Source organism: Mirounga angustirostris, unplaced genomic scaffold, assembly GCF_029215605.1.
Source record: "Mirounga angustirostris isolate CCGP_5_RB_7025 unplaced genomic scaffold, mMirAng1.0.hap1 SCAF_17, whole genome shotgun sequence".
In the NCBI taxonomy this organism is placed as follows: Eukaryota; Metazoa; Chordata; class Mammalia; order Carnivora; family Phocidae; genus Mirounga; species Mirounga angustirostris.
Genome location: NW_026991725.1, coordinates 9,658,430 through 9,671,389, shown reverse-complemented (window position 1 = coordinate 9,671,389; position 12,960 = coordinate 9,658,430). Strand labels below are relative to the sequence as shown.

Sequence of the window (12,960 nt, the reverse complement as noted above, 5' to 3'; positions counted from 1 at the left end):
TGCTTGTAGACTGCTTGCCAGAAAGATTTCCTTTCTAGAGCTACAACTAGTTCTTGTGCAGTTAAGACAGTGGTCCCAGACATATGCTAACCTCAAACGTAGCTATCATGGTAGGCTGCAAAACAGATTCATGCAGAACTCTTGACACCAAAAGAGATGACAAGTGCTAGGAAGCAGGGAGGCCCATACGTTAGTGCCTTCAAGATTTAAAATTTTCTAATATTATACAACTAGTGGTACCACAAGCACCCCTACGTACATACCTTTCTATTAAGATCTGATTAATTATTAAGGCTTGGGAAGAGGGTTTCTTGTTTCTTCTCTAGAAAGAAATGCAAGAGCAAAAGAAAAGGCAGAAGGCTAGGTTGGTAAAGTCCTTAAAGCCTGTGACTTCCTATAGCCCTCAGAGTGTTAGTTCCATCTGTCAAAATGTCTACTCTGGCACAGAAAAGCTATTTAAAGTGTTGGTGCTATTGTGATTAGGGCAGATCAGCTGGAAAGGATGGTATTTTTAGCTCCCAGCTAGACCCAGGGTGTTGAATCAGAAGGCACTAAACCTGGAAACATACTGTTAATAGAGCCCTCAGGACTGGAAGGAAATGTAAAGGCCAGGCCACTCCAGACCTTGGGATGGATGCAGAGGAAAAGCTAGAAAGGCTCAGTTGCAGGAAGTGGTCTTGCAAGATTAGCAGTGATTTCGTGTGGGAAAATGATGGCGTTGGGCTCCCAGAGAACAAAAGTGGCCGTTGTCCCTTCCACTCCGTGTGCAGCACGGCCATAAAGTGGTGTGTCACTGAGAAACCGATTTGCTGGTACTTGGAGCACCCAAGGCAGTGAGGCACTGGCATGAAGCCATGGCAGAACTGACCGGAACTGAGTTTGCTCTGAGAAACTGTGCCAGGCTACAGCAGAGGACACAGCCCCACTGGGAGGAAGGCCAGACACCTCCTCTTTGGCAAGATCATAAATGTACACCAAGGTTCAATAAGGGTTCAGAACTCCAATCTGAAGCAGGGGGATCTTTTCTATTATTTTGGCAGGCCAGACTAAAACCCTCAGTCATCCAAACTTCTCTTTTCTTTTTGAAAAAGCATTTCCCTTTCATACTGGATGTCTGAAACCAAATATTTTTTTTTTTTAAAGGTTTTATTTATTTGACAGAGAGAAAGACAGCCAGAGAGGGAACACAAGCAGGGGGAGTGGGAGAGGGAGAAGCAGGCTTCCCGCCGAGCAGGGAGCCCGATGTGGGGCTCGATCCCAGGACCCTGGGACCATGACCTGAGCTGAAGGCAGACGCTTAACAACTGAGCCACCCAGGTGCCCCTGAGACCAAATCTTCTTTCCAATTATTCTGTGCCTTTTTTTTTTGGTTCTCTATAGGCTAGTGTTCCCCAGATCATGCTCAAGGAACACTGGTGTTGGGGCACCTGCCTGGCTCAGTCAGTGGAGCGAGCGACTCTTGATCTCGGGGGTGTGAGTTTGAGCTCCACGATGGGTGTAGAGATTACTTAAAAAGAAAACCTTAAAAAAAAAAAAAAGGAACATTGGTGTTTCACAAGATGTTAAAAATAAGCATTTTGCAATTTTAAATTCCATGGTCCATAAATTCAGTTCACATTGAGTTAAACATGTTTCCTCAATGGCAGACTCCTCAGCTTTTATGTGCACTCACATGCAATGGCAACTTCTAGCAGAGGCCCATCACATGCTACATTTTTCAGCTTTAACTGACACAGAACCCCCTTTTATTCTTTGAAGGACAAGTGTTCTCAGGAGAGCAATATATGAAATGTTGCCATAGGACCAACTACCACAAGAGTGACTACAATGAAGGGTCTCTTCCAAGCTGGGTACGGAAGTTGCCTCTAACAGGATCTGCTCTGGTTCTCACCAGGAGCCACTCTGGATTCTACACCTGACAGCTTCCTGAAGCACAGCTTATACCTTGGAAGGCTACCCAAGCTCCTACACTCATGAAATGAGGTTTGTGGTAACTGACTGTGAACCTCAGAGAAGGCAGATAACACTGTCATCTACCTAGAATATGGCACCAAAAGCAGCTCAATTTGAGTATGATTTTTTGGTGAAAATGCAGCAAAAATGTAGATTTTAATAAACATGCATACATAACCAGTCAGGGTGAGAAACCTAGACCAAGAATATGTTAGGAAGAAGGCAGATGTGTGGTGTTCCTGAAGAGAATCAACTTAGTAGTTATTACAATGGAAATTATAGAAGACTATCTGCTCAGACACCTCTCCAAAGGCTCAGGAGAAGCCCCATAAGAGAAGATTTGTCTGAACACAGAGGATGAATACATCGCAGAGCCCCAAAAGACAAAAGTTAAAAAGAAAAGGTTGGAATGAGAGGACCGTGAGTTTCTCCCCCTTCTCTGTAGTCCCATATTGCCTCTTCCTCCCAGTGAAACGCTCTAGTGACACTGGGATGGCAGCACGCCGAAAACCCCAGACGAGAACCACCAACACACAAGAAGAAAATAGATAAAAGAAAGAGAAAGTACTGACTAAGCACCAAGGCTCATTTTCATTCAAACTCAGAAAGCCATGCACTAGTCTCAAAAAAGAGTGACTGGGACCAAGGCAAGACAACGCGGAGCTCAGGGCCCCTCCATTCCCGAGGAAACTTCGTGAAACAAGCCCTATCACTATCAAGCGCTAGGGACTGATAGCTACTATTTCTCCTCTTGGGTTACTGCTTTGATGTTCTATTATAGTAATAAAATGAACTACAGAAGGGTCTGGGGCTTTGTAATGATGATTAAAGAGGTTAGTATCATCCTATGAAAGCTGACACAAGGCAAGGAAAAAAAGGCTTTTTTTTTTTTTAAGATTCTGTTTATTTGTTTGACAGAGAGAGACACAACAAGAGAGGGAACACAAGCAGGGAGAGTGGGAGAGGGAGAAGCAGGCTTCCCACTGAGCAGGGAGCCCGATGTGGGGCTCGATCCCAGGACCCTGAGATCATGACCTGAGCCGAAGGCAAATGCTTAACGACTGAGCCACCCAAGCGCCCCTTAAAAAAAAAGGCTAATTTAATCAACTATGATGTATTTTTGTTTAGTAACAAACACAAGATTCTACCTAAGGATCTCAGAGAGTCACCTTTCTTCCAATACCACAGGTTGATACAGAAGGAGAGAGTCCTTTTAATTCCCGGGAAGGGGCACATCCTCAACTGGCGCTTCAGTCACCTGAGGCTCACAGGACGATGCACACGTAACACGACTAACACGGGTTTGACTACTGAAGAACTGGGTGGATGGACCCATCCTAGTTTGTTTCTGAAATCTGTTAGCTTGGAAGTAACCTAGTACCTGTATCAAAGTACCTGAAGTTTTTAAAGAGAAGTTTACAAGTCAAATATCTACCATACAACCACCAGAAACAGGTAGATGTGGAAAGAAGAGTTAAGACAAAATTTTCAAATATCTAATAAGATGCACATGAAATTCAGTCATTACTCACCAGCATTTAAATGACATTCCTTAATCTGAAACTGAAGTTCATTTTCATTGGGAATATCCTTCCATGTGGCAAGGAAGACCTGGCGCTCTGTATGGGGAAGCAGAGGGAAAGGAAGGGTGTGCACAGTCTGTCGATAGTCTGATTTCTGGTGCCTTATATTTTCTCTTTTGGAGTTCTGGCTCTTACAATATATCCAGGAGCGGCCTGGAACTGGAGCCAATTCTTAGCTATGCAGAGGTGCTACACTCCACATCAATTAATCTCGTATTAGCAGCACTAAGATATACCGGGAGAAGTTGACATCTAGAGTTTAATCTTGGCTCCACTGTTTTCCTATTTCATGACTTTGGGTAACTCTTGTGATCTTTCTGATCCTTAATTTCATCATATGTAATTACATCTGTCCTGCCTACCCAAAGAGCCACTATAAGAATCAAATCAATTAAGTGCCAATACAATTAATATGTACCAGTATAAGTGAGTTTTATTAGATGGTGGTTTCATAAGTAAGGGAAGAGAGAAACGTCAACAACCACATGGGGATTATTAATGTTTATTACAAATTATTGAATTCTTATTTTGAGACAGCAAGAACTTAGTACAGGGCTGGCTAAGTGCTCAATTTGCATATATTATCTCATCCAGCTTTTACAATAACTATTTCTGCTTTGCAAACGGAGACTCGGAAAAGTTAAGCACCTTGTCACAATCACACAGCGAATACACAGCCAAGGTGAGATTCAAATCCACATCTCCTTGTCACCAAACCACTTACTCTGTGCTGCAGTGACTGGATTATTCAGATAACTGGCAATGTGATATAGAGACCAACAGCAAGGCAAGACCAACTGTGACTCAGGAGAATAAATATGATTAGCAAGTAGTAGATCTTTAAAACAGCCTTACCCCCCTCCCTTTAAAAAAAAAAAAATCTCAAAAGAACTTATACTTCTGGGCTATGCTCTGCCTGACATTCAGAGGAAGGGCAAAGGTATATTTGGCAGAAGGACAGGAGGATGTACTTACCCATTTTGCCATCTTCTACAAAAAGCACATTGAGTGGGATGAGGCAGCTGAAGTAAAAGACATCAATATTGTTTTTCACAGCCACCTGCCAGGAAAGTAACGAGGGAAAATTAGGACATTATAGGAAGCCAGGTAGGAGGGAAAGAGCGGTATGTGTCTAGAAATGTATCACTCTATTTCCTTCCTCTTTTAGACAGTTGCAGGACTCCCCAGATCAAGACCTACCAGCCCATACGCTGCAAAGCACATCCTTACTCATTCCACTGTTGCAGCACTCTGAGAACCTGCAACTCTACCTCTTTCCAGAAGGAGCCCCTGGAGGGATAAACTGAAGGCACAAGTTCTGCACCCAGAATAACCCATTCAGTTATTATTTGTTTCTATGGTTATTAATAGTAGCTCCTGTTACCACTTACTAAGTACTATTAATGATATTACTTCTAGTTCTCATTAATATCCCAAAGTAGGTGTCATTCCCCTCCCATTTTGCAGACGAGGAATGGAAGTTCAGAAAGATTAAGTGACATCCAGGGTCACACTGCTAGTGCACAGAAGAACCAGGATCAAATGCAAATTTGACTCTAAACCTTTATTTCTTCCTCTTTCCAAAGTAAATGGTGCCATACAGCCCCCACCCCCGCCCCAGACACAAGTTTTAAAGTTGTTTCTCTTATAAAATCTTATTTCTTAAGCCCTACAGTTGGAAAAAGCTTGCTGGGTCAACCACTGTTAAATCTGATGACTAGAAGAAGGAAAAGCTGCAAGCGAAGAAATGCATTTTCTCCTCACAATACGAGCTTCTGATTTAGGTAGGCTGCAATTCTACCACGGCCCCTTTAGTTCAGAGCATGCTGTTTGTAGTTCTAAAAAGCTACACTAAGTACTTTTATTCAGGGGTGACACTAATTGGTGTATATACTCAGAAACAGGCAGGTTTCACTGCAGCACATTACAAAAACCACAGACTGTACGAAGGGAAAGGAGGAGGAGGAGAACTGCTCTAAACCACCATTTCCCACTGGTTTCTGTCACTAATAACTCTCCCATCTATGCTCTTGGCATCACTGGAAAACATTTCTCTGGGCAAGTCCTATAATTGGTAACCATGCCTATTTCTTGTTTATTTTGCTCTAAGCAAATAAAGTAAAAAAAGTGCTATCCTCCTGCCCCTTAGGGGCCAATGTCTACACTTCAACAGCATATCTAGTTCTTTATCAAAACTTTGGCTATGGGATCCAAATATGCTTTTTTCAAGTTCTTCCAGTTCTTTTGTGCTTATTATCAACTCATCTCCCCCAGCTTCAATAGTACCTTTATTTCCTCTTTATAACGTGCTTATGTCTACTTGACACCATCTTTCTCTTCTCTCTCTCCCAGAAGAGCCCATCAAATTACTTTCTTTGCAACCTGTGCTTTTCAATTACAAATCCCCTAGGAGTTTCTGACCTCTGTCCCATAATCTGATGCCCAAAATGCTGAGACAGCACGATTCTCAAAAAGCTTGAGTCTGGTAAATATAAGCAGAGTGACTAACCCCTGGGAAGAGGTCCTCAAACATCCTTTTAGATGCACTCGAGCACCACTTGGAAAGATTTGTATCAGTTGTGGGCTGCCGGGAAAGAGGTATTCTCTAATTCATCCGGTACTCAGCAATAAGAGAAGAACTCTTACTTCAAATAAGGGCACCAAGAAGATCTTGAGGTAGTGCAAGGCTCTGTAAAGGGTATTTAGAAGGGAAAACTGGGTGGTGTAGGTGAGCCTGTCTGGATTATAGAAAGGTCTTAGGTGAAATGCGAGTGATTATCATTACTATCATCTTTGAATAAAAAGCAGTCTATTTCACAGTGTGCCATTCATTCAAACATTCATTAAGGTTTACTATGTCCCAAGCATTTAAGATACAATGAAGAGTATGGAAAATATCATCTTTGTCCTTCAGGGGATTATATTAGCGATTCTTTTTTTTTGTTTAAGATTTTATTTATTTGAGAGAAAAAGAGCGAGTGAGAGAAGGGGCAGAGGGAGAGAGAGAAAAAGACTCCCCGCTGAGCAGGGAGCCGCCACAGGGCTCTATCCCAGGACCCTGGGATCATGATGCCAAAAGCAGACACTTAACCGACTGAGCCACCCAGGCGCCTCTATACTAGTGGTTCTTAATCAAAGACATATTGAATCACCTGGAGAGATTTTCAAAACAGATGTCAGGGCTTCCTTCCATGTAAATAACAATCTAAATCTGGGACCTGGTGTGTGTATTCTGGAAAAAGTCCCTAGGAAAATCAACCAGATAAGCAATTAATTTAGAACAATGTCAGCTAAGAAATCTGAATAGGCTTGTAAATATCTTGTTCTTTTGAGGGAATCCTTCTTCTAATTGGAGCTCTTTAACAATGGAAAAGACATGAAAAACTCCTCTAGGTGAGTAGTACTAAATCATTCTGCCCTGGGACCCTTTTGACAAACAGAAGTCATGGACCCTCTTCCTGAAAAACGTTCATGCAACATTTTAACATACAATCAGGGGTTCCAGGACATCCTGAAGACTATCCCTGGACTTCTGCTCTAGAATAATTCTGAGAAGCTGGGACACCCAAATCAGAGGCAGCAGACACAGTGGTTTGGGAACCAGACCAGACCACCTGATTTCAAATTCTGACCCCGGCACACTTACTAGCTATGTGACTTTGGGCAAGCGGTCCTCAGCTCAGGGTCCTGTCTGCAGATGGAGACAATGCACGAGCTGCTAGGAGAAGAGTAAGTTAACATCTGCAGCAAAGCACTGAGAATGGTGCCTGGCTTACAGAAAGTAATAGAACAAGTGTTTGTGAAAGAAAAATTCCCTCGTTCACCATCTCTTTTACCTATTTATTCAGAATTTTTCATAATAAAAGATAACCATATTAGACGTAAGTGAAAACACTGAAACTCACAGCTCTGTACCTTCTTACATGTTGTTCTATCTGCTTAATATATTCTCCTGAAGCTTCAGCTGTCTGAAAAAGACCTATTTAATCTTAAGATTCAGCTCAAGCTTAAGATTTCTCAGGAAAACTCTAATCCCTCCCCACAGCACCCAGTGCATACACTTCTAGCACAAGATAAAGTAACTGTTTACATCTGCCTCACCCACAACATAATGAGCTCTGAGTGCAGGGGCTCTCACTTTCACTGGCATCCTAGCAGCATCATAAATATTTGCTGCATGAAATTAAGGGGAAGATGCTGAGCAAATGGAATGAAACACTGGTTTCCCAACCCCTTTTCTACCTCTATTATCATCTGTATGCATAACATAATCCCACTAACATGGCAAATTGGAACTCAACGAGGCAGGGATGACAGATAAAAGCTATTTTTATTTCAAATCACTGAGCTAAAATAACATCTCAATGCTAAGAATAACACAGGTAGTAAATCACAACCCAAATACTAGATTCTCCAAGGATATGCCAACCACTCCTTAGGAGTTTAGGCCAAAAAGAATCAAGGGAAAAACACAGTATGAAGCCAGTTCAATTCTAACCTGGACGGCAGCTCCTCTCAAATAGAACCTTAAAGAGTCAGCCTTAAAGAGTATAATACAGATTGCTTCAGAGTTTTCTTATTTTGAAATTCACCATCCTAACAGTTACAAAATAGAAAGACATAATCCAGACAAGCTGGAGAACTATTTTCCGAGAGCTTTAAAATCAATGCCTAGCTCGCCTATGGGAAATCAATCAGAACATATATACACCAACTGCCTTAGTATCTTCACCTGGATAACTAATATCTCAAAACGAACATGTCCCAAACCAATTTCTTGATCTCCCCTCCCATCCCAAAACAGAACCTCCTGCTGTCTTTCCAAACACAGTAAATAGAATACCACAAATCCTTCTAATAGTCCCCCTGCTTCTGCACCTGTCTCCTCCACCCCCTATAACACTTAGCTTCCCCAGGCTATTCTCAACACAGCAGCCAGAGGGATCTTAAAATGTGGGTCAGCTCATGAATACCTCTCTGCTCAAACCTCCAATGACTTCCCATCTCACTCAGAATAAAACCCAAAGTTACAATTGCCTATAATCTGAAGCCTATTACCTCTCTGGTGTTATGTGCTGTGACTCTCTCCCTGCTAGCTCCATGTCAGCCACGGGGGCCTGCTGTTTTCCCTTGCACATAACAGGTACTCTGCTATCTTGTGGCTTTGTGCATTTGCTGTATCTTCTGTCTGCAATTCTCTCCCTCCAGAAATCTGCATGGCTCATTCCCAGCCTCCTTTAGGGCTTTGCTTAATCAAATATTATCTTTCCACATAGGTCTTCCATGACCAACGTATTTATAAAATCACACCACCCGATCTCTAACTCCAGGGCTGCCTATCCCAGTTTCTGCTTTATTTTTCTCCACTGCCCTCATCTGACATACTATTTTACTTATTCGCTGGTTTATCGCCTGTCCCTGTGTCACACATACCCCACTCCCCAGTAGAATATAAATGCTATGAGAGAAGAGGTTTTTGTCTCTTGTTCACTACTGTATTCTGAGTTTCTAGAACAGTGACTGGTACAGAGCACTCAATAAGAATGCTAACTGTAAAATATACTACTCAAAGTACCTGAAAACCATTTAGGTTCAGACAACATAAACTTGGTCTAAAGTTTCCAAAAGGACAACACTTCCAAGTTTTTTCTAGCGTACCTCCTTAATAGAGGCGGAAAGTATGGACGTATATACTGAGGTGGAAGTAGCAGGAAGGGTCAGGATTGGGGGTATAATATGAAGTAGCCCACCATAAGAACAAAATTTCTTTGAAGTTCCATGCTATTCCATAATGCATCTATATGTTTTAATATGAAAATGTGTTTATCCCTTTACCTTTGAGTAAGACTGATGCTCCCGGAAAAACGTGCCACGTGTATTCTTTGCTTCAAGTACCTCCTAGCAATGTGTTTAAAAACTGTGGATCATGACCAAGTGATGCTTCTTAAAATTAATACAGTGGGTTGAAACTGGTATAAAAAAATAAAATAGAGGGGCAACCGCGTGGTGCAGTCAGTTAAGCGTCAACTCCTGATTTTGGCTCAAGTCATTGTGATCTCAGGGTTGTAAGATTGAGCCCTGCGTCAGTCTCCACACTCAGTGGGGAGTCTGCTTAAGACTCTCTCTTTCAAAATAAATGAATAAATCTTTTAAAAAAATAAATAAATAAAATGGAAAGTATCATAGTGCATCTCATGAAGAGTTAAGTGATGTTTCCCAAAACTGTTTCAGTTTTATGTGTTGTGTGTGTGTACTGTGTAAAATACATTTCTTCCTGTAAGTTTCCATCAAGAAAGTATAAAAGCCATAATACACACCATGTTAAGGGCAAGCAGTGAAGAAAGGGATTCAATGGGCAAAGGAACAGAATGCACACCTCAGCTTCTGCTTGGAGGATGCCTAAAACAGATCACAGATGGTACCAAAGAGCAGATGACCTAATCCTCTATTCCTCTGCTCCGTCACGTGCAACATGTGGCCATGACAATATGAACTTGCCTCTCAGGGACATCAACAGGAGGAGCAAGTAGAAATGATTATGAGGCACTTGGAAAACACAAGAGCAGGCTATAAATGCTTAATAATAATAATGATTTTTAAAAGTTACTTTCAGTGGCTGCTGGGGAAAGTGCAGCCTGTCAGGTTCAGCCTGTAACCAGCAATTAGTTTCCTTCCATAGTATAGGGAGCCTGCTGCAGTAGCTGCAGCCTCTTTATGGTGCACAGCTGGAGACGAACAGGCTAAATTAATATTCTAACCTTGTCCCAGTGTACTCAGAAGTACTATAAAAAGGTACGAGATGAACGCGGTCTGAACTCTTGTAAGTGCGGCCTCGCACCAGAAAGAACCGCAGGATGGCACTGCCACAGGAAAGACCCAGGCAAATGGCACACGGCTCACCTCTGAGAGTGTATCATCTACTCTTCCATGACGTCACTCGTGACCTTTCCAAGTCTCTGAAGAATAATTTTTTCTTTCATTCCTCCTCTCCATTTAGCTTTTGGAAAGATTATTTGCAGGCTGGTCCAAGCTAGGACCAGGCAGTGACGCCAACCATCTCCAGTTCTCTGAGGAATGATGATTCAGATGTGTTTTAAGCACCACACCACCTAGTCCACAGATCCTCGGGGAATGGCTCTGAATGACAGGTTTTTAATGGCACACAACTGTGTGATGTATGTCGTCTGAAACTCAAGCAGAAGTAACTCTTTCTGCTAGCTGCTGGAGTTACTAGCTGTAGTTCTACATTCCTGGTCAATGCCAAAAAAGTATCTACCATCTTTAGTATAAACATGGTGTTCCATTTCAAACTCCACTGACCAATAAACTGAGACTTCTCAGAAATTGAAGTTTAAAGGAGAAAAGAAACTACAGTGAAAAATATAGCAGAAATAATCAGGAGACCTGCCACAGAAAGTATCAATTTACTTTCCTTCCGATACTAATTAAATTTTGAACTTGAACAGCATCTTTCTTTAGTTTACTTCCAAGAGGGAGATTCAAACAAGAACCCTCTAGCTATATATTCTTTCTTACTCCACCCAACAAATGAGATGGGATTACCTGGCCACTGAGCAGCCCTCAGACAGTAACAACCTGGTGCGTATCACAGAGAAAAGCCATACTTGCTTACCCTCAGAAGGTTAGGACCTTCTCATTGCTAAGAGTGCGTGGACAGTGGAACTCCTTACAGGGAAAATGTGACAGGTTCCCCATCTCCTGCTAAAAGCAGTGGCGCCGTGTCTCTAATTCCCTCTTGGGCAACAACATGCACTCCAGCATTTGAAGGTTCTGTGTTCAAATAGCTCTTAGAAGGGAAAGGAAAGCTCTGAACAGACCCGAGATGAGCTCTTAAACTGTAAATCCTCTAGTAGCATATGTAATTACGGGGCTTTAGAACCGCAGTGAGATCCTAAGAGCCAAGCTCTCTTAGGAGGCCCTGTTTTGAAAGGAGGTGAAAAGAAACCAAAATAACCAGGACTCCTCCTGTGGTCCCCATCCCGTCAGGAGATCTGCTTAATCTCAATCTCAAAAAACTCCCAAAGAGTTTACACCACGAATTAGAACAGATTAGAACGCAGGCCAACTTAAATCTCCAGAACACCAAAGAGAAGATGAAGATTGTAAAGTGGTATGGATAGATGGTGGTTTAAAAGACTCTTGGATTAAACTGCCAAGATCTCGTATGGGCAGGGGTAAATCAGAATGACGACTGTCCACTGGAAGACCCCCAGGCGAAGCAGCAGCGGCGGCGTTAGACCTACTGGAATCAAACTGTGTAATTCTTTTGAAACTTAAACCAGACGCTCAAGTACTGCTTTAAAAAAGAAACCCCTCTCCTTCGAAGCCATTTGGAAACAAGGTGGATAGGTCACAACGTTCACACAAGACGACATGTGGAGGCAGAAAAAGCAGCCTACCCGTGGCAGTCACTCAAGCCACAAGCACCGCAGGTTGGGCCGAAAGCACAGCGCCAGCTTCATGACAGCTCACGCCATAGTGGATGTCAGCCTAGAGGGGTCTCGCCCTTTTACTCCTTATCTCTGAATTTATAAACAATCACACCCATTCCTACCAAAGTAAACTCTTCTGATAGCAAGTGAAAAAATTCCGGAATTGGGAAGTGCTAGACCATTAACTTTTAAAATTTTCTTTACCGTTCTCTTTCCCTTTAAAGGCAAAAGTTAGACTGTTCTGAGTATCTGAAAAAATTGTTTTCTAGCAAAGAATGGAGCAAAAAATACAATGAATATCTACTGGCAAAAGACAACCTTTTTTGCTCTTCCTATTAAAATTTGTCTCCCTGTAGCTTTGTGTCTATCGGGATTATGAAAAAGGCTTCTTTCTAGTCTCACAGTAAAAAGGAATTGTTCAGCTCTAATTCCTATAGGCATCCAAATGATTTTGGTTTTCTCTGAGGCCCTAAGACACTTATAGAGCACCCTTTAGCTTCCAAATTCACTCTGAAAATATCATCCAAGATAGTCTTAGGCAATTAGGATAGCAGTTTAATAAATAGTTGCATGGTGGTAATTTGTTTTATTTAAAGTGGCACATAGACATAGGTTAGCAACAGAAAAAATTCTCCAAATATTAGAACAGTAACATATTCTATTTTCCTAGTTATCTCCAATGTTGGAATTAGGGTCCATTAATGTGCTGTGCTCCTGCCCCTTCAAATACTGATGAACAGAGTAAAGAGGCAACAGACTGTTTGCTTTGCCCACTTGAGAGAAAATGAATTTGAACTTGTAGTCCCTGATCAGAGTAAAACTGGGACTGAGGGGGACCTGGCTGGCTCAGTTGGTGGAGCATGTGACTCCTGATCTCAGTGTTTTAATTCAAGCCCCATGTTGGATGTAGAAATCACTTAAAAATATATATATTTTTTTAAAGATTTTATTTATTTATCTGACAGAGAGAA

General features: G+C 42.0%; 1 protein-coding gene across 4 annotated transcripts in view; it reads right to left on the bottom strand.

Moving 5' to 3' along the window:
* Positions 1-12,960, bottom strand: part of AP2B1 (adaptor related protein complex 2 subunit beta 1) — a 128,118-nt gene that overhangs the window by 10,488 nt on the left and 104,670 nt on the right. For 3 of the 4 annotated variants that reach the window (XM_064582727.1, XM_064582729.1, XM_064582728.1), the window contains 2 exons: positions 4,512-4,596; positions 3,486-3,572 (listed from right to left, as the gene is read on the bottom strand). In XM_064582727.1, the coding sequence (XP_064438797.1) occupies positions 3,486-3,572; positions 4,512-4,596 (172 nt within the window). Of the gene's footprint in view, positions 1-3,485; positions 3,573-4,265; positions 4,334-4,511; positions 4,597-12,960 lie in introns of those variants that run through there. The other variant, XM_064582730.1, reaches the window with a different exon arrangement.